Below are 20,606 nucleotides of genomic sequence, written 5' to 3' on the forward strand. Positions count from 1 at the left end.
GTTGTCTTATTTCTCCTCAAAACATCTCAGACTTCTGCCAGGGGTATATACATATCTTTCGGTATACAATCAAAAGTCGATTTTTGAGTTGTGTTTGCTTTTTTTAAATCTTGCACTGAGCTTAAAAGCGTCGATAAGCTGGACGATCGGATTAGCTTATGCTTACACTCAATGTCGTCAATCAGGCAATGACCTACCGTGCGCTGCAAGAGGGGTAGGTGAACCTCTTGAATGATGCATTGCCATCAATTGTCTAGCATCAGGATGATGATGTTGATGCTGCAAGGGTGTTTGTTGCTGCTGAGCTTGAAGTTGACTGAATGCAAGTGGTGACTGATAGTTATCTTCATGGATGGAATGTGATGTAGAATCGGGTGAGAATAATGATCGTTGTTGATTTTGGGAATGAGCGGGATTAGAATAGATTTGGGTTGAACCGTATTGTAGTACCGCTAGTGAAAACAATGTAAGTAAGCTTTGTTCCGATAATCTTGTAGCTCAATTATCAAAGCGGGACGAGAAAGCAACTCACGAGGTTCATACTCATCCCTTTCTGATCTCAGTCCTTTTGGCAGATAACCACCTTGTACTAAATTACCGTGATCTATTCTACCTCTCTCACTTCTCTCGTAACCTTGCATACCTAGTTGACGTTGGTGCGATGGGGAAGCTGAGTAAGCTGAATCTCCTGCCCATCCACTTTCAGCTGCCCCTGAAGAGTCATAACTTCCGATGAATGACGCTACTTGAGCCGTGAGTGCAGCCGATCTGGGGTCATTCTGTTGTTGTTGATATTGTTGGTGCTGAACTAACGATTCTTCGTTGGGCTGATCACGGGAAAGCCATCCATCCCTTAACCCAGATTGCTCAGCTACGCTTCTTCTCATACTACTGAAGGGACTTTGCCCTCTTGAAGCACTTGATATTGGTCTAGCAAAGCCGAATCTTGATTCCGTTCGTTGAGCATTGTGATCGTCTTGTCTCAAACGAGAAGGTCCTGGTGTGTTATCTGATGTCGAAGGTGAATCCTCTTCCATTGTGTCAAATGGTCGGAACAACCCGTTGTATCCTAAAGATCCTCGGCGTGAAGGTGCGTCAAACAGGTCTGGTAGTTCAGGAGCATGAACACCAAGCTCCGCCAAACCTTCCAATGTTTTACTGAAAGGACTAGGCTCGTATCCTCCAGCTTGTGCTTGCCTTCTCTGCAATTCCGATTCATCCAGCCCAAGTACGAAAGCAAAGTCTTTGTCGTGTGCGGGGAAGGAAAAGATGACGGGTTCGGGGTAAGGGGAGTGAATGATAATTGGTTCCGTTGATAAAGGCTCCGGTGAGATCTCGTCGGCATCTCGAGAAGGTGTTCGAGGAGCGGGTGAAGCTGAAGATGGTCCTGCATCAGAATCTGCTGAAGCTTGCTCATCTATTGCGTCATCTACAGATTCCGCAGCTGATAATGAGGATAGGGCTAATGTACTGGACACAACAGGTAACCCAGGCGGAGGAGGTGGCGCTGCTGAGGTTGAAGAAGAGGGTTTTGTAGAAGACAGCGGGGGTAAGGTAGATGATTTCTTCTTGGGCGAGGTCTGAGCGCTACCTGTAGTAGCGCTTTGTGATGAGTCGGTACTCTTTCCTCGAGCCATAGCCGTGGACTTTCTCTCTTTCTTCTCTTTGATAATGATGGGGATGGTCGGTGAAGGTGTGGGGAGGGGGAACGCAGCATTGGTTTTTCCAAGAGGTACAAAATTGCCAATCTTGGTCGGCCGAGCGATAGGATTCGCACTGCTGGCACGTGAGGTTGTTTTGACAGTGATACCTTTACCCCAACTAGCAGCGCTTGGTAGACCAGTTGAAGCTAGAATGTAATCAGCGTCCCACCTCCACCCACCGAATCGGAACACTCACGATTGTTGACATCCTCCGAGGATGGTTTTGGCCAAGCAGTTTTGGAAGATAGAGAAGGTGGCTGAGGGGCCGATACGATGGTTTGCTTCTGTCTAGCGTCATATTCTGCCGGTCTGATCAAGCTGCACAGACCAGCATAAGCACCTCCACCTTTCCCCAAGCCGAATGAATAGGTACATACGCAGTTTCCATATCTTCCTTGGTGAAACAATCACTATCGCCACCCCATTCATGCAGATTGTGACAGTTGACCGTGTCACATTTCTGACTTCTCAGGAATGCTTCGCAGTATCTGGTTGTTCCATATGTTGCCTTTAACGTAGCTCCAGGTGGACCTTGAGGAGCTGGTATCCCATCCAATGACGCTATAGCTCTAGCGGCATCTTCTCGACGAATGTAAACGATATATATCCCTGTTGCAGTGGATGGGTCATCCGGTGTGAGGGTCGATACAGCTGAAGAGGAAAGCTTCGTTCGATCGCTGAGGTATATTTTGGATATTTTACCATATTGACCAAAATAATCATTTGACCGCAGGATGGGTATTGCCTACATTTGTATTTTAGCAACAATCCTGACTCGAGTACCATACAGGCAGCTTACATCATCTCCCGGTGCAGGTAGCTTCATTCCTATGACATAGACCATGTTCTTCATGACGACTCTGACCCCAAGTAGATGCCGTCTTCCCATCGTAGTGAGCTGTTTGATGGTTCTTGTCCGTTTCGTCTTTCTTTCCTTTGCCCGTTTGACCCTATTCAAGAGTATGTCAACTCAAGTTGTCCTGACCGCATGAACAACAATACGCTTACTCTTCCCAATCCACAGGTTGAAAGACAACCGCTTTAGCATCATACGGTCTTCTACATCCCGGACAACGTGCATCTGTGCCAAGAAGCTTGTTATAGCAAAACTGACAGATCTACGGTAAGATGTGTGTTAGGAGCGAAACATTCCCACTTTGTCAAAAGGAAGATTAGCTCACCTGCATACCACATTGACATGGTTTAAAATTCAGATCTGACAGATCGAGAGGTTCCGCACATAGTAAACAATCGGGATCATCCTGTTCACGACATTAGTAAGCTGTTCTTTCCTCCACAGCGCATATTACTGTGAGATCTATACAGCGCAGTGTAACTATCATAGCATATCTACGCGCAATCTCCCATTTTCCTGAGGCAGAAGGGCAATCATTCCTTCCTGTTTTTGTTGGATACGATTACTCACCTCATCGTCACTCCAGTAAACGTCGTGTAAGCTTTTCAACGTCTCCCTATTCACACCTCCACTTGATCCACTTGCAGGCGCCACTGAACTGATACCTCTTGAGCCTAAAGTCGCGAAAGGTTGTTGTCCAGTAGTTGGATTTGCTGGTAGAGGGTGCAGCGAAGGAGGGGCCATGGTTTATCGCGATGTCGAACAAGGAAAAGGAAAACGGGAAAAAAAAAAGGAAAATTGGATTTTTAATGGTATTTTGATTTCAAGCTGATAATCCTTGAAAAGCAGTGTGGTATACTTGACGACGTGTATATCTGTCTCACCTTCGTCTTTCGTGAGAATTGATGATTAGACAGAATTGAGAAGGTATCTACTTAAAAGGCGAACAAATCAAGGTGAACTGTTGGAAATATGGGTTTTGTTGGAAGAGAGAAAGTGAGAAGGTGAATTATTCAGGGATTCCATAACAACCATACAGTAGTAGTAACAAGTACAAGGATTTTCATATTATTCTAATTCGCACTTTTTTTGCCACTTCTCAAATTCAACAACTAAAAAGTGGAGATCGCCGAAAGCAGAATAATGAGCAAGTAATCAGAGCACCAGCAGCATACAAAAAGTCATGCATTCGACTAAACTGTAGCTACCTATGCACATCAATGTTGCATACCTACTGCCAAACAGTACAGGCAGGTTAAACTACGTGGAATAGATCAAGTGCCGAGGCTGTAACCACCGGAAACTGTCCTGACCAAAATGCCAGACCTAAAAGCATATCTCGCTGACAAGTGAGCCCTCCTTACCATCTTGCCTATCCTCAGACAAATGATTAACATAGTGGCCCCGCAGGTACATGTCAGGTCCGAAAAGGGATGCTATTCTAGCTCGTAGCGCAGATCCAACGATAAAGAAGAAGAAGAAGAAGCCGAAGAATGAGGACTATATAGGAGGGTCGAAGGGTGAAAGCAGTGGTGGATTGTTATTGAAAGATGAGGATGAATGGATAGTGAAAGATGAGGATGACGATATGGAAGATGGAGATTCACCTCGTATGTCATGTTTCTCATTCTCTTCTTGCTAAGATTTGACTGTATGCGTGAGCAACTCACTGAAATGAATGCTACGTCTGTACCAGTCATCGGTAAAGATTTAGCTACTTTTCAAAAATCAAAATCATCTTGGGCAACAGTTGGATCTACATCTTTACCTGTGCCTAAATCCAATAATGGAGGGCCTTCAACATCAACGTCACCTCCACCAAAGATCAAGCCAGATCCTGATGCTCCTTCCGCTGCTCCAGTGCAAATAACAAAGAGAAAAGGAGGTCTGAGGACCGCCGCACAAATGAGGGAAGAAGCTGAAAGAGCTGAAGCTGCACGTTCACCTTCACCACCTCCTGACGAAAACGATCCGAGTCACAATGAGACCGTACATCGTGATGCAAGCGGTAGAATAATAGATGTCGCCAAGCTGAAGGAGGAAGAACGACAACGAGAAGAAGCTGAGAAAAGGAAAGAACTGGAAAGAAAAGAATGGACAAAAGGTTTAGTGCAACGTCAAGCTAGAGAAACTAGAGCAAAGGAAGAAAGGGAGATGGGTCAAAGAGCAGATGTCGGAATCTCAAGAGATGATCATAGAATGAATAATGAAATGAGAGAAGTTGAGAGATGGAATGATCCCGCTGCTGGCTTTTTGACTGTAAGCACACTCGTTCCCATAATTGTAGCGATTTTAGCTGATGATACCTCAATTCTAAATTGCAGAAAAAGAAATCCAAAGGGCCCAGACGACCAAAATATGCAGGTCCGTGGGCACCAAATAGGTTTGGTATACCGCCTGGCTTCAGATGGGATGGTGTAGGTGAGTGATCGCGGATGCTGCTCCTCTGTCCATCTTTCTTATACTATCGTTTTCCTGCCTCCGTCCACCCGCTTCCTACATATGGATCTTCTCTTATTATCCTTGACACCCTCTCACTGTCTCCTGGTCCCTTCGTTGCTCTTTCATTTTGGCTTCATTCCCCTTGTCCTGAGTCTCCACTCCCTTGCCCTTTCTCTTTAGTATCTTCAACCCCTCTCCCTTCCCCTCCCCTCCTCGCCACTGTACTACCCCCTTCACCGGCTCTGATACTTCTAAAGTTTGCTATCCACTTGCTTCTCCTCGCCTCCGCCACGCCGCTCCCTTCTTTCCGGCTCTTTGCCGCAGTTGTCCATCACATAACCTGTACAACTGCTAATATGTGTTGTCCAGACCGATCCAACGGATTTGAGAAGAAGTACTTTCAAGCTCAAAATTCTGCTGTGCGAAAGGAATATGAACAGAATCAATGGAGTGTTGAAGATATGTAGAGGCTATTTGGATTTGTTGTATCATCAATTTCTTTCATTCTGACACAGACATCTCTGAAGGTTTCTTATGTAGTAAGACCATAGCGACACTCGGTCACGGAACACAAGCATTCGCCGTGCCATGCTTGTTCTTAAATGATCATTCACAAGACGATGCATTCAATCGTTTACTGTAATACTCGAGTATATTGTGCATGTAATAGACGCGTATCATCTATTTATTTTATTCACTCCTCCCCCTTTGGTGGTCTGTTATTGAGGGGGTGCCTCGTAACATGAAAAATGCCGTTAAAGTGTAAATTTGGTTGGTTGTTTTAATTTAGCGTATCATTCCGACTCTCACACTGTGTAGCTTTCCACCCTTTTCTCCATTCCTTGACTTTACACATTCTCCAAAGAGTTTCAATTTGTTTTGACTTTGACATTTCTACAAAAAAATTAACACCTACTCACCACTCAGTCCCGCTCCAGGCCAGTATCCAGTCACTCGTCATGTTATCTCGAGCTATCCTTCGATCTAGACCTGCTTTCGTTGCTCCAGTAGCACGACCTTTGGCTTTCACTTGTAAGTCATTTCAGATGTGCTCCACTATGTCAATTCCCCATCTCACATTCAATATCTGCAAGCTCATCCGTTCGCTTGCAACCCATTTCCGCACTTGCTGGTTGATGAAATCCGTAACATACTGATACTAGACCACACACAATAGCTGTCAGATTCGCTTCAGGTGGTGGAGCTCACGCTCACGAGACTGAATCGTACGAATCATTCAACAGTCGATATCAAACTTTCTTCTCATCCGTTGGAGATTTATTTGAACTCCAAAGAGGACTCAACAACTGTTTCGCATATGATTTGGTTCCTTCCACCGAAGTCATCGACGCTGCTTTGAGAGCCTCTAGAAAAGTCAACGATTACGCTACTGCCGTTAGAATCTTGGAAGGTGTTAAAGAGAAAGTAGAAAACAAAGGTCAATACCAAGCTTATCTGGATGAATTGAAACCTACCATCGAGGAACTCGGTAAGTGCTTTCGTCGGCAGTTTGGAAAGAAAGGTGAGGAGTCAGTTTGAAAGAAAGGGGTGAATTTGGGGCCAGTAGAAGAGATGAAATCAGATTATAGGAGAAGGGTCAAACGAATTTTACGAGCACTTATGTGGTATCATTCTGACCGCCGGGTCGTACTGCCATTCCCGGAAATGATACATACTTACGACGCACATCGTTTTAGGCATCACCACCTCTGAACAATTATACGGTAAAAACTAAATATACCAAAACAAACCTCTCTCTTAAACCCTAACTAGAATATTTAAAAATGTTGATATGGAGAGGATATTTTTGCATTGGGTATATACGGGATGATATGAATAGTCATATGGAATGGATCAAAGGGTTCTCATCGTTGAAGAAGGAGTATTGTGTAATGAAAACAGTATACACACACATAGTGGACGGTAAAATGTCTTTTTTACCCATTCGTTACTTATACTCACCATCACACTCAATTCAGGAGGCCAAACCTTAGAAGTAGTAACGGAAAACGGGAGCAAGACTGAAAGGGTGTGCTCAAAAGCAAAATATGTATTACGGAAACCAATGTTGAGGTGGTTCATTATCATGATACTCGACTGTACTGCTGTCTGCTAATATTTCAGTGGCTCATGCTGATCTCCTATTGCATCATCATCGCCATACTGACTAACTATAACCCCCTACCTGTCAAGTAGAAACTGTAGATGTCTCGTATGATGACACCGTGATATCTACTCCATTCCTGTTCTCATGCCATCATATGTCTCATCATTCCAGAAAATCGTCTATACCCCAACTATGAGGGGTAATCAAGGACATGGTGGTGCTACTTAGTTTTCACCAGCTACAACGGCCCGATGGCAACATCAGTCAAATGCATCATGTAAGAATCTATTATCTTTCAACTCACGAGCAGCGGCGTTCTCTTGGGGCTTAGCATCTTGAGCTTGACCTTGTTCACCGGCATTGGCGTTGGCGTTGGTCTCAGTGGCAACTGCGGGAGCTGGGGCGTCTCCGACTGGGATTTGTTGACCAACTTGGTCGGTGGTGTTCTCTATCATCACGAACGAATAGGAAAGAAGATGGATCAATATGTACACTCAATCGATGAACGACATATGATCATTGATAAGGATGATGTGTGTATTATTGATACTTACGGACTTGTTCAGTGGCTGACATATTGTATATATCTTATTGGTTCTCTTGGTTTATTGATCTCGAAAGTAAAATTGGCTAATTGCGTATAAATGTAAGTTTGTTGAAGAAAGAGGAAAAGACTGATATCATTTCAATCAAAATCGATGCTTTATATACCTTATTTCTAGCTCAAATTCGAGTCGATAGCTGTTCGGTCGATGTGCAGTACCCATAATCAATCAAAGGATATTCAAGAGATTCTCCTTTGATATCTATATCTTTAACATAGCTTTGCATGTTTAGAACTTTCGAGAACGACTTTTTGAGTCTGTTACCGCATCGAGTCAATCACTGAATCAGATCAAATCGATCATTCGATACGAATCAAGAAGATCAAAGGCAGGATCATCTTGGCTGTATAAAGGAGCAGGAATCGAGTCGAGATGAGATGAGATGAGATGGAGATAAGGCTATGTATCTTGACGAATTGAGATCTGACCACTCAAAGGTGAGAAGAGTTGGCATATCGTTATCATAAAGGAGGTAGATATGGAACGCGGAGATGGCAGATGGCAGTGAATAGTTGAGAAGTCGAGGAAAGGTAGATCGTCGAGTCGAGCGTCAGCTTTTTAAAGCGGATCATCGCACATTCTTCAAGTGCTCAACAATGGATACAACAAGAAAAGTACCAAGGTCACAGGGCGTCGAGTCAGACGATTAGATGGAATGATGGGTGGATTATGATCCACTCACTCCTTCGATGAAGTTGAAGGACGTCTGAGACAAAGTGGGGGTCTACAAAATTTTCAGCTGCAATCAAAGGACGAAGAGGAAGGGATCGTATATAGAGACGGAAATACTGGGTGCATGAGACACCTTATTCAATGGGATAAGTGCATTGTGTGAATCTTCATCGTACGTAACTCGACTGTACAACAAACAATCCCTACACCAGAGATGTGTACGATTATGGTGGGGATGATACAGCCATCCTTTCGTCGCCATCGATGAGACCATCGGACTGACTTTGGTGATTAAACGAAACATCCTAAATTTGGATTGAACTCAAGAATATCAGCTATACGCATCTATGTTAGTGTACAAGATACTAAGGACTCGCGATCACAGACAGGACAGCAATCTTCTTGTCCTTCAATGAAATCCACAAAAGACAATTTCAGCTTTTTCTCTTTCTCCCCATGTAGACCTCTTTCCTCATCCATCGGTGCATGTACGACTGACCCCTTGAATAGTTCTTCTTTACTCGCATTATTAATTATATCTTTTTCAACTTGATCCATTACTTCTTCACCTATTGATGGATATCTGACCACCCATTTGGTAAAATTCGGATCGTGCTTCCAACCTTCTTTGATTTTCCTTTCATCTGGATATCCGACGGATTTAGATTCATTGAGGATACCTTTTTGGAATGAGGAAATCAAAGAATCCGCTAACGATCTGGTCGAAATTGGGCGTTCTTTGAATCCATCTATCGCGAGATATGAATTATCGTGCCGTGCTTTAGGATTTTGCTTGATTACTTGAGACGAATATCGGAAAAGTTCCTTTTGTAAATAAATGAAATGTTTTCGATTCCTCAAGAAAGGTGTACCAGCTTCTATCAGTCCATGTATGTGGATTTCTTTTAAAGTATTCCAAAAAGTCTGATCTAGACCAAAAACTTGATCACATCTTAGTTTCCTTGGATGACCATCAAAGATATCAGGTACGACTATGCAGAGATTTATCGGGTTCAGTAGATGGGCAAAAGGTAATTGACTTTCTCTGGGAGGAGTTGTATTTTGCAATTTTGGCGATAGTGAAGGAGTATTCCATTGAAATGGTTTCCAACCGTATTTCAAGGCTAACGTAGTCGCTTTCAGAGATAGCTGAACGTTAGTAGCTTGAGGGAATAGCACTATCCACTGTGATTGTGAATCTGTATCTTCATTTCGCTCATGCTGAGCTTGAGCTTGAACTTGAGCAGGAGCTTGGATATCGAGTCCAATGTCAGAGAGATACACAGGGATTGATGCGCATAAAGCAGGTGAAGGTATGGTATCAAATATGACTGTTTTGACACATCCTAATAGACAATCCACTCGACGTGGTTCCGATAGAAAGCTTGTTTGGATAGCTGGTTTTGCTTTTCCTTTGCCTTTGCCTTTCAACGAACCGAATCCGAGACTTGAGACGACTTCGTTAAATCGGTTTGCTAATGAGATTGAAGGCTGCGAAACATCTTGTTTTTCCAATAGATCTAGTATATACCACAATTGGTCATCTGATCTAATTACGTATTCTTTCCATAAAGACGGCGTTAGAAGCTTGTAAAGGTTTTTGGAAGTCAAGGACAGTTTCAGGATTGTTGAGTGAGGGAGAAACGGTAAAACGATTGACCAAATCTCTTCTGGAGGAGGAGAATGAGATATACGATCTGCTTTCGTGTCCACCAACTGACGAAAATCCGATTTTTGATCTGATTGTTTGGTAGATTTAGATCTGGTCGATGTGGTATTGACATTTGTGCTTGATTCGTATGATGGTATAGCAGGTAAAGTTACGGTAGATTGATATGCGGGTGGAGGGATATCCGCCATGGGATGATTATATGGGTTTGTATCGCTTGATGACATTGCGTAAGATCACTAATCGGGCTACAGTACTATAGGCTTGCGCCGTCTATGATAGGTTCATCAAGATGGATGCGAGAGGTCGAACTGAACAAAGCAGCCATGCTCCCCTCGTGTTAGGTATTGTAATGTTGACGGAAACCATGTAGTCTCACGGATATCAAATGACTGGTGAAGTGGAGAATCCGGTCCAAGCGTATCCGGTAGAACACAACAAAACCCAGGTAAACTGGAAAATCTATACGATGCATCCATCATTCACAACTACAAACGATAGTCAGACCGCATCATATGTACAGTACAACTGGGGATCTCACGCAAGGCTACAATGGATATGTAGTTATCTCGGAAACAGGTATATATATCGAAAAAAGGATGAATAAATCTTAAAGTTATCACTATCGTTCCACATCACAAATAGACGCAAACATGGTGTCTCCTCTTCTCGTCTTCTCGTCTTCTCATCTTCGTCTCCTCTCCCCTTACCCCCTCGTCACCTTTCCCCTCGTCACCTTTTCCCCTCCGTCGTTCCTCTCTTCGCCTTATCATATCGGATAGTGTGTGTTCATTTACGTCATCAAAGAGATTTGGGCAATTCCTTCGCTTCCAAAATGGCTTTTTGTATTGATTTACCTAATAAAACCAAACAATCACCACAATGACCACCTCTCAAGTCGACCTGTAACAGTTCCAGCAACTCCATCTCTGGCTTCAGATCTTCTTTTAAATGTTTAGTCATACTAATCCAAACTTGTTCTGCCATTTTGAACCTCACGCATCCACATGAATGTTCATCCCTCTCCATTGGATTATTCAGGATACTCTTTAATCCTTCTAATCTTGTGTGTTGTAAATCGATCAACTTGTTACATGCTTTACGTCCCATTATATGATTCGTTTCTTCAGACCATCGTTCGGGTGGGATAGATAAAGCGTACGAGGAAGATAATTTGATCAAATCATTGAACTTGAAGAAACTAGCCATCGAATAAGTTTCGATTGGTTGTTCAATCATCCAATGACTCAATCTATCTCTCGAGATGTTCAATGCTTTGGAAGATTGATATCCTAACGAAGCTCTAACTACTTTACTAGTTATTTCTAACGAATCAAGTAAATCATTCGGACTCCTGGTTATTATTCCTCGAGGATAGATCAATGATAAGAAAGCGACCAAGACAGTCGAAGATTCAGGTACCACCCAAGTGTAAGGTGAACTGGTGGGCGTAGGAGCTGTGACGTTATCTTTGGGTGGTAATGGTGGAGGAAGCGAATGATTCTCAAATGCAGGAGGAGGTGGACAAGGTGAAGCTGATACTGAATTTCTTGATAATGTGTTAACGATGATTTTAGGTAGACAGAATAAACTGTTTAATCCCTGTGTAGTAGTCCTAGGAGTAATGGTGTTGGAAGAAGGGGGTACTGAAGTAGCTTGATGAATAGGTATAGCCAGGTTTTCAGATGACGAAGAGGAAGAGGAAGAAGCTGCGTTTAATCTCCATACTGGAACGAAACCGTAACTAGAAACGGTAGTAAAGCATATCAATAACAGGTGTTTATTTCCTTTGAGGATTATTTCCTTTGAGGATTATTTCCTTTATTCTTGATCCTTTTCTGTCATTGAGAAACAATGCCATTGCCCATTCTCACCGAACCAAGCTCGAGAGATTAGAAAGCAATACTCACTATATATGGAAAAATACTGTTTCCTGCTCTAAAACCTTTTTATGAACCAAAAACCTTTTCCCATCAATTGTCTCCAATTCTACTTCCCCTACTTTACCTTCTAACATGGGGGTGAAATGAAAATCTACATCACGATGCGGTAAAGCTGTGTATGCAGGTGCCGGTGAAGATGGGATCGTTGGCGATCTGATGAATGGTTCGGATTCAGTCGCTGTTGTTGGTGAAGGATAACTCGGTCGAGAGGATGATCCTTGAGGAGGTGTAGAAGGGTCGAATATCGTTGATAAGGATTTATCTGATGGATATTGGTTATGCATGTTTTTGAGCTATACCCTTGACTCCTTGTCTTTCTTCAAGTTTTAATCCGAAAGTTGAGTTTTGTTTTATCGAGAATGATAGTCCTGATGGAAAGCTAATGATGAGAGGAAAAAGAGGAAATGGAGAGTGAAGGATATTTGATATGTACTTCAGTGATCTTTACGACTTACAACGCGGTATGGAGTAGATTGTTCTTGCCCTCCAATGTCTGCGGAATGCACCTTTCATGGGTTGACTCCTTGGTCCTTCCATTCACCGTTCAGGAGGGCCTCAGATTGACCCCGGATCAACTCTGTTTGGTTTACTCTTTGATGGCGTCAGTATCAATGGATTAGCAGTATCTTGGATATTCGCGAAAAGAAGGAAGAGCGTTCTTTGTTTTGATTTAGTATAAAGGAAGAATATGAAGTAGTCAGGCATCCATTGAGCTTGGACCCAGACCCCCTTAAACATCTACGTTGACATATAAAAGGTATGTACAGTCATAAAGGATGAGGTTTCAGTCTGGAATTTTTCGTTCTATGTTGATCGGCATATACGCAGATCGCAGATATTATGACGGGTGAGACCAAAAAAGGGTGTGGCTTGGAGTACGGTGAGGTGTGCAGCTGTTTGAACAAAGGCGAACCTGGGTGATAAGGAAGAAGACCGGAGCTTGACGCCAAGCCAGATCCGCTTTCTAATTCTATCGAAGTCCTTTATGCTTGATCCGAAAACGCTAATGACTGTTCAACTGTTCAACTCTTGAGTATGAAGATGATTAATTTTCGTGTAATTCGTACCCGCCAAACTAAGCATTCAGCAGGAAATCCGTGATCTCATCGACCGAATCTTTCGTACAGTCAGTAGAAGAGAGGGGGGTGAGTATGATACACACTACATATGCAAACGATCGAATAACAAACCTAAAGAACATCGAACATGATTATAGATATTAACAGTATGTTGACGATTCCAAACGAGTCTTCCCATCTAATTCACTTTTTTAGCATGACCTTCTGAAATGACATTATGTTTGTCATGTTCCGAATACTCATGACCTAGTTTCTTCCATCTTGTCTTACCGTCAGCCTCTGTTCTTGACATCTGAGTACCAAGTATTCGGTCCCAATTTGTGCTGAAAAAAGTCCTGATATTAGTCATAGCTCTCCAAAGACGGATGGGAAGGTAAAAACTTACAAGTATGGTTGAGAGAAATTTGATTTGATACCATAAGCTTGATGATGGATGTCATGATAATCTGCGTTGTTTGCGAATAATAATTGACAAGGGTCCCACCACAACTTATATCCACAATGATCATCTGCCGTTTTGATACTTGATATTACGAAGAGAAGAGTTGCTTGACGTAAAGTCATGAAGGCTGCCTTTTCAGCAACTGCGGATCCCAAACTATCAAGGAAGAATCCCTCGACTGGGTGATTATAGAGGGCTCCAAAAGCGTATGGGACGTATAATCGATGATGGTGAGAATGGAAGTGTCGATACAGGAATCGGTTGTTGTGCATTGCTCGATGCATGAAGTATTGCCATGTATCTGTGACCGCACTATTTGCCGCAAGCGCAAGTCAGCATGGATTCTGACCTTTCAAATAAGGAAGAGATCAATGACACGATAAAACTCACAAAGCAAAGTACATTTGGGCTATAGGAATACCCCACCAATATATCCAAGCTACCAGTTTCTCTCCATGTTTCAATAAGACCTGTTCTCCTGCCCTCTTGCCGAGTAACAATAAAGTTCCATCTGCTACCCAAGGAACCAAATTCGCCATTTTTGAGAGATGATCGACATATATCTGGTCTCTGAGGATTACTTCGGAATCCTCGAACCATAAGTAGCCCAGTACGAGTTGTATGGCGTGTTGTAAGAATACAGCTTTGATTACTTCGTTGAAAGTCACTTTGTTTCTAGCTATCATTTCAGGTGATTCATGTATACGTCTGTTCTCGAAATATGGATATTTGGCGGTGTCTAAATAGTGAAAGACTGTGCATATAGCCCAATATACTAATATCGGGGCGAGAAGGTTGAATGGCTTTGATGCTGCGAGGGCGATATACGATGGCTTTGTGGTATGGTAAAAAGGAGCATGAAGGGTGTTAGGTGTTATGACTGATAATAAGGTGGAGTTGTATGCGCATTGATGATGGAACAAATTTGTCGATGAGTACACCATTTTGTGGAGCGCTTCGATAGCCATCTTGGCGAATTGAAGGTGGAAGGACTGCTACTGTGATGAAAAGAGAAATAGGTAGGTTGAATTGCTGGGAAGGAATGTTTCTAAAAGGAGATAATAGCGTTCAGATAATTTATGAAGGCTTTTTAGTGGAAATTCGAGTGGCGAGAATTTCCGAACTGGAAATTAGTCGGTATTTGGTCTTGAAATGAATGTAGGAAAAGCTTGGTATGTAATTTTTCAATAAATGAATGGCAAGTGTGTCTGCGTCTTCTGGTTGAAGATGAAGAGGATGTAACGTTTGTTTTGGGTTGACAGAGGAACGGTTTGTGTGAATGGATGAAAATAAATAATAATATAAAATGTAGAAATGTAGAAATGGGAAAAACAAAACAAAAGATCGATGGCCGATGGGAATCCCGTCATCAACCAGTCATGCCCGCCCGGAATCAAATATCAGGCACGTGACATGCCACATATAGAAAGGGGGATAAAAAGGAAGAAAATGCATTATGAGGGAAAATAACAGATATGATACATCCGTGGGAAACTACGAGTTTATAGGTAAATATCAATTCCAAAAGGCAATAACAAAGCGTCTCTTCATCGTTTCGCGTTCTCATTTCATGTAAAACCATTCAACTTTACTTTTTGTGACTAGTACATTGTATTTGAGTGGATGTTTGGGATACAGAAAGATGACAATCAACACGGTGAACCCATAGTGAGTCTTGCTTGTCTCAGCTAACATGAAGGGTAATACATCATAGCTGACCTATTGTACCAAAATCGCAGCGCAAGTAATAACCAACTTTCAACCCTGGAGCAAGATGTTCTGTGGGAATTCGCAAAGTTGAATGACAAGGTCAAAAGGGTGAGTAGTATGAAATCTCACTTAGATCGACTCAGCATTTTGCTCCCGAGCCCAACAAAAGTTGATTGAAAAGTCTGGCCTAGGCATCAAACCTCGCTCGATTAACGGCGGAATCACCGAATGAATCACTACTTTCAGAACTGCGAACTCTGGAGAAGAGAATGGGTTTGGTATTGACTTTAGTACGTATTTCTTGCCCCAATTCGACTGTATATGTCCTCCACTTCACTAATTTCAATTGACAGTTCCAAGCATCAGTGTGGGCCGTGATAGTTGACATGCAAGCCGCCGAAGAAGCTAGAACGCATCAGCAGGAACAACAACAGCAACAGCGACAGCAAGAACAATATGGATATGATCAATACGGATATGCAGGGGGTGGTGGTCATGACCCGAGCTACGATGAGTCCAGAGACTGGGAAGAAGATAGTTTGATGAGGTAATACATGGCAAAATACCTATTGGAACAACCGATGTGAGTGTGAGTGTCTACTTACATTCAGAAACCATCCATTCCTCCTTACCGCAATGATGTTGATCTAGTAAAAGGTGTGAATCAAAAACCCATTTTCTTCTCGTTCTTGACCTGTTAAGCCAATCCCTTCTATTTGTGATTTTGAAATCCGAGATCGTTCTTTTACTCTCCCTTATTTCTTATAGATTTACAGAGAAGGGCGTAAAGGCGGAACGTAAATTCATTTTTTACATCGCTCGGTTATGATTCGTTTCTTTTATCAGAGTTTTATGATTAAACGATTAAAGGCCCGTTATTTTGGCGAATATTCCCAATCTTCACCTGTTATGTTCACCCTTTGTTTTTGGACCTTTTCAGTGATGAGAAGGAAATTCAACGAGTGACATAAATAGGATATCGTAAGTTCCGAGGCCAATCTATCTTTCTTATAAAAGATTCAAAGAACAGATGGGGAACTTGAGATATACATTGAACACATAAAACTTATCCGCACGACGAAATCAGTTCATCTTTCATGAGATTTAATGGATTTTGAATGAGGATAGGTGCGAACATGCTCTGTTTTCTCTGGGTTTTCATTATTATTAGTTGAGATTGTACTTTCGGAGAGGATTAGGGAGAAAATGGGAATAGGATCGTCAATGAATTTTAAGAGGTTACGGCCCACTGAGCGGATATCCCTTCTTTTCTGCTCCTATCATCACACGGAGAGAAGTAATCATTAGCTGATGACTATGTAATACTAGTCGCGCAACATATAACACAATTATGGATTCATCGTTATTCATGGAAGAACTTCATGACGGGATTCTCAAATGTGCTGGATAGAGGACGTCCGAATATCTAGAAAGTTGTATTATTGTTAATTCGGCATGTATGTATATCGATGTATTCCATCGATCGACTGGATGAAACAATCATTACAGTCTTTCTTTCTTTGCATTCTATGTACAACGATCTCCCATATCGAAGTCAATTACGAATCAATGAGCATGAGCATCGTCCTATTCACTACATTCCATGATCACATGGAACGTAGCTCCGCCCAAGTCTCGCAATTCTTCACTGTGCTCCTGTTCCAGCCAACACTTTGTTCAACAATTCTTCCATTCTCAATTGACTTTTTCTAACTTCCTCCAACTCTTTTTTCATAGTATCTACTTCTTCCTTTGTCATATTTGGCTCTTTATTTCCATTTGTACTTTTACCAATATCTTTTTCGATATTTTTGGTTCTTTCAATCGAAGTTGACCGACCGAATATTTTAGCTAAAGGACTATCGAATTGAGTTTGACTTTTTGATTTTCGTTTGTCTTTCTTTGAATTACTTGGTGATGAAGTCATAGCTCCATTCTGATTTGTGGCATTATTTTCACCTTCTTCTCCATCTTGAGAATCTTGCAAGGCTTTGACTGCAGATGCTTTTGGTGGAGTTATGATTCCGCTGGAACTAGGTGAGTTGACCAGAGGGAAAGCTTCGAATACTGATGCTATCAGAATCTCAGATCCCCCAGTAAGCCAAGAGCTATAAAACAGACCACATAAAGTCAGCCTAGTATATCAAAGAGACCTAGAAGTATATTTGCCTAAGGAGATGCGTTTACGTATAGGAACATTACCCACTCTAGTAGTCCAGGTCGTTGAACATCCATCACTCTGTTCACCGTTGAGCTTTTGAGATGTATAGCTCTTTGTTTGGAATGATAGTTCCATCTTTCATACGCTGATATACCAATCAATATAGGAAAACTCTGCTCGAAATTTTTGAATCCCTTTTTGTCAGTAACTCTTCTCGTCTCCAACCTGAATCAAGCAATCGAAGGGAATCTAGGCTCACAGTTAATCGAATACCAAATACGTTTATTCTGTGTAACGTTCTGGGTGAACATACCCAACTTAACGGTACCAGAGTAGCAAAAGCTAATATGTTGACAGGAGGTAAGTACGAGAACAGGGCATCCGATTTAACACCTTCAACAGTTTTAACAACTCTTTGGAAGAGGTGCTGAGTGTCAGGAAGGAATTAGCTTGATCCGCTTCTACGTGATATATGTGACATCTAGCTGATATGGACTCACCTCCTCATGAGCGTTCTGATTAATAGCTGCAAACTTGTTGGAAAGGATAGCGATAAGCATGGTGATGAGTAAAACATTGCATAGCGCTCTGTGGGGGAATCAGCATCTCATTTTGTTCTGAAAGACTTTACCGGGCAGTGCTCACGCATATGATATCAGAACCAAAGGTCCAAAAATAGGATGGAATGAAGAGCTGGCGGAGAAACCTGGGAGAAACGCATTATTCAATACGGATGCGAACGCGCACCGCGGGAAGCTTGACGTTGAGCTCACCTAGATAGGATGATCCAAACTAGAATTGAGGATGTCAGCTTCACTAGCCTGATTACGATCTCAGTGTGGTTTGGAGCTCACCCAGATTTGGCTGATCAAGCAAAGCAAATTAGCACCGTCAGGTTCCTTGTTAATGACTAAACTCACGCCATGAGCCAGACAATCTGCTTAACGGTCCAAGTAGCTCGTCCAAGTGTCCAGAGACAGAAACAAATACCACTGAATGCGAGAACTGCGGATGATATCAGCTAAACTGCTATAGTCAATCTGTGATATCCTTAGCTGACCGGTAACAATCATGAATTGAACAAAGGACGCTACCATTCCTCGCAACTAAGTAGTATATCCTATGAGCTGATTGTACATCGTGAAGTAGACAATGAACACACCGCCAGAATTACCACATTTTCTTTGACCACAAAGAATACTAATCTTGGGAAAATGATACATGCTGCTATGGCGAGTATGTCAAATGCCAAATCGGAGGTATTGGGAGAATGAGATGCTAAGGCGAATATCCGCAGAACAAAATATAGGAGGAAGATGGATATCTGTTTTATATGATCAGCTGATTATTCAAGTTTTCCGCGATTGATATATCATGGCACGTACATAAGCCATGTCAAATGCGTTCCATGCCTATTACTTTGCGTTTCAGCTCCACTTTCAGTCTCTTCGAGCAGGACTGATTACTTACATTGGCAGCATACACTAACCAGCGAGTTATTGGTCAGCTTTCATCCCGAGTGGTCATGAGTATGTAGCTCACCTGTCCACCCATGCTCTTTTGACGCAGCGAATTCCTCTAAGATGAACCCAAATGAAAATATGATATAGATAATTTCAATTACTTGAATATGATTCAAGTCCTTGGCTGAATAAATTGTACTCAGAATGATGTTTTCGTCACTAAAACCTACTACACGAGCTATTCACTCACCCGCTAGTGTAGAGACGTATAATGCCATGAGAATAACGAAACTTCCAGCTTCTATCGTTTTTCTCCATTTTGGTACTTTTAACCTTTGATGGTCCAACCATCCTGCTTCATAAGGATTGTACATGTAAACTTCGGCTAAATCTTCTGCGTCGTCTTTCCCGTTGATTGGGTCATCTAGAATTTGCTCGTTCCCTGCCATAGAAGAAAATCCAGATGTGGCGACTATGCCATGAGATGTAGAAGGTCGACGGCGTTGACGGGTTCTTTCGGAAACGTAAGAATCTGTGATTATTGATCGAGCTGATATGGGTGAATATATCAATTGACCAGTATAAATCAGATTGATTAGATGTTGAATCAGAGGTAGTGAAAGGAAGTGTTTAGATGTTGATACGATGGCCAACTGTCAAGTAGAAGAATCAGCTTTCACGACATATCCCGTGGAAAACAAGTTGTATGGCAGCTGATTAGACACTTACTTCCAATGCACTCCCTGTTGTTTCTTCTATGTTCTCTTTATCGTCACCCATACTGGTCCAGACTTCTTCTGGTGCGCCGTCAAATGCACAATAGCCGCGGACGAGCTCACTGACCAGGGGGGCTTCATCCTCGGGATGCGGGAATGTACGAAGTATTTTGACTTGTAAAAAGATCTTAGCTACTGATCAATTGTACCATCCAAGTAGGTACACTTACTTGCTAGAAGCTCGCAAAAGGCTGCACGAGTAGTCTGTAGAGGCTCATAACTTAGGTCTCCCGCTGAGAGCGAGATGTATTGTATCCTATACTGGATAATCAGCTAAATACCGTGAGCGATGTGGTTTTTCAGGAAGCTGATATACCTATTGGCCATAAGAGCGTAGAGGACCATTCCAAGACTTGGTCCATCCATCTCACTAGCAATTGGCTTCTTGGGCAATCCCGATTCTCCACCATCTTCCGCTCTAGGTAAAGCCAAAGAAGGAGTGGAGGCCGCCTGTCGTTTCTCATCGTCCGCTTTGGGTTCAAAGCGCTGCACGATCGGCCGGACCAGAGTGTAATTGATTGGAGGGGACTGTAGCTGATCCCATGATAAAGCTGTGTCTATAGAGTCATTGATAGTGTTGTGAAGTTCTTGTATCAAAGAGAAGATGGTCGTAGGAGGTGGAAGTGGTGAGGGAGGGGAAGAAGATGCGGACATGTCGAGTTGATGTCCTACCCTCTGATTTTGCTTTTTCGCCTAAGAAGATTTATAGCGATACGGTCGGAGGAGAGTACTAGTCGTAAAACACCGATGAATACTCGATGACATGTTGACTGTCAGCAATAAACCTTCGTTAAGATAGTGAAAGTAATTTATGATATAGGCTCGAGCGCGTCACTACTCTACGGGGTCCCCACGTCATCACCCGTGAGCTTGATAACATCACCATAATAAATCCACCTAATGCTTAGTCTCAAATACGTGTTTCGGTGATGTCCGCTTTCCAACCCATTCCCTTCCGGTGCAAATGGGCGGTCAGTG

General features: G+C 42.5%; 8 protein-coding genes across 8 annotated transcripts; 3 read left to right on the forward strand and 5 right to left on the reverse strand.

The window, feature by feature from the left end:
- Positions 1–121: 121 nt before the first annotated feature.
- Positions 122–3,303, reverse strand: IL334_004213 (uncharacterized protein; the record flags this gene model as incomplete). Its single annotated transcript, XM_062935935.1, has 9 exons — positions 122–138; positions 198–452; positions 533–1,849; positions 1,900–2,021; positions 2,081–2,448; positions 2,503–2,653; positions 2,712–2,821; positions 2,885–2,965; positions 3,130–3,303. The coding sequence occupies 9 exons, from the start codon at positions 3,301–3,303 to the stop codon at positions 122–124; spliced, it is 2,595 nt and encodes an 864-aa protein (XP_062791986.1).
- A 573-nt stretch (positions 3,304–3,876) lies between these two features.
- IL334_004214 (uncharacterized protein) lies at positions 3,877–5,468 on the forward strand (the record flags this gene model as incomplete). Its single annotated transcript, XM_062935936.1, has 5 exons — positions 3,877–3,908; positions 3,970–4,169; positions 4,256–4,818; positions 4,884–4,980; positions 5,371–5,468. The coding sequence occupies 5 exons, from the start codon at positions 3,877–3,879 to the stop codon at positions 5,466–5,468; spliced, it is 990 nt and encodes a 329-aa protein (XP_062791987.1).
- Positions 5,469–5,960: 492 nt separating this feature from the next.
- Positions 5,961–6,736, forward strand: IL334_004215 (uncharacterized protein; the record flags this gene model as incomplete). Its single annotated transcript, XM_062935937.1, has 3 exons — positions 5,961–6,033; positions 6,179–6,490; positions 6,699–6,736. The coding sequence occupies 3 exons, from the start codon at positions 5,961–5,963 to the stop codon at positions 6,734–6,736; spliced, it is 423 nt and encodes a 140-aa protein (XP_062791988.1).
- Positions 6,737–8,730: 1,994 nt separating this feature from the next.
- Positions 8,731–10,281, reverse strand: IL334_004216 (uncharacterized protein; the record flags this gene model as incomplete). Its single annotated transcript, XM_062935938.1, has 1 exon — positions 8,731–10,281. The coding sequence occupies one exon, from the start codon at positions 10,279–10,281 to the stop codon at positions 8,731–8,733; it is 1,551 nt and encodes a 516-aa protein (XP_062791989.1).
- A 574-nt stretch (positions 10,282–10,855) lies between these two features.
- On the reverse strand, positions 10,856–12,281 carry IL334_004217 (uncharacterized protein; the record flags this gene model as incomplete). The annotated part of the gene is made up of 2 exons (XM_062935939.1): positions 10,856–11,798; positions 11,965–12,281. The coding sequence occupies 2 exons, from the start codon at positions 12,279–12,281 to the stop codon at positions 10,856–10,858; spliced, it is 1,260 nt and encodes a 419-aa protein (XP_062791990.1).
- Positions 12,282–13,254: 973 nt separating this feature from the next.
- Positions 13,255–14,486, reverse strand: IL334_004218 (uncharacterized protein; the record flags this gene model as incomplete). The annotated part of the gene is made up of 3 exons (XM_062935940.1): positions 13,255–13,399; positions 13,462–13,830; positions 13,909–14,486. The coding sequence occupies 3 exons, from the start codon at positions 14,484–14,486 to the stop codon at positions 13,255–13,257; spliced, it is 1,092 nt and encodes a 363-aa protein (XP_062791991.1).
- A 674-nt stretch (positions 14,487–15,160) lies between these two features.
- On the forward strand, positions 15,161–15,779 carry IL334_004219 (uncharacterized protein; the record flags this gene model as incomplete). The annotated part of the gene is made up of 4 exons (XM_062935941.1): positions 15,161–15,186; positions 15,258–15,336; positions 15,420–15,518; positions 15,582–15,779. The coding sequence occupies 4 exons, from the start codon at positions 15,161–15,163 to the stop codon at positions 15,777–15,779; spliced, it is 402 nt and encodes a 133-aa protein (XP_062791992.1).
- A 1,094-nt stretch (positions 15,780–16,873) lies between these two features.
- Positions 16,874–20,282, reverse strand: IL334_004220 (uncharacterized protein; the record flags this gene model as incomplete). Its single annotated transcript, XM_062935942.1, has 17 exons — positions 16,874–17,336; positions 17,435–17,562; positions 17,649–17,816; positions 17,890–17,977; positions 18,035–18,095; positions 18,163–18,181; positions 18,244–18,253; positions 18,310–18,394; positions 18,450–18,495; positions 18,552–18,713; positions 18,775–18,801; positions 18,860–18,873; positions 18,932–19,036; positions 19,103–19,505; positions 19,582–19,742; positions 19,799–19,884; positions 19,945–20,282. The coding sequence occupies 17 exons, from the start codon at positions 20,280–20,282 to the stop codon at positions 16,874–16,876; spliced, it is 2,364 nt and encodes a 787-aa protein (XP_062791993.1).
- Between the last annotated feature and the right edge of the window lie 324 nt (positions 20,283–20,606).

Source organism: Kwoniella shivajii, chromosome 5, assembly GCF_035658355.1.
Source record: "Kwoniella shivajii chromosome 5, complete sequence".
NCBI lineage: Eukaryota > Fungi > Basidiomycota > Tremellomycetes > Tremellales > Cryptococcaceae > Kwoniella > Kwoniella shivajii.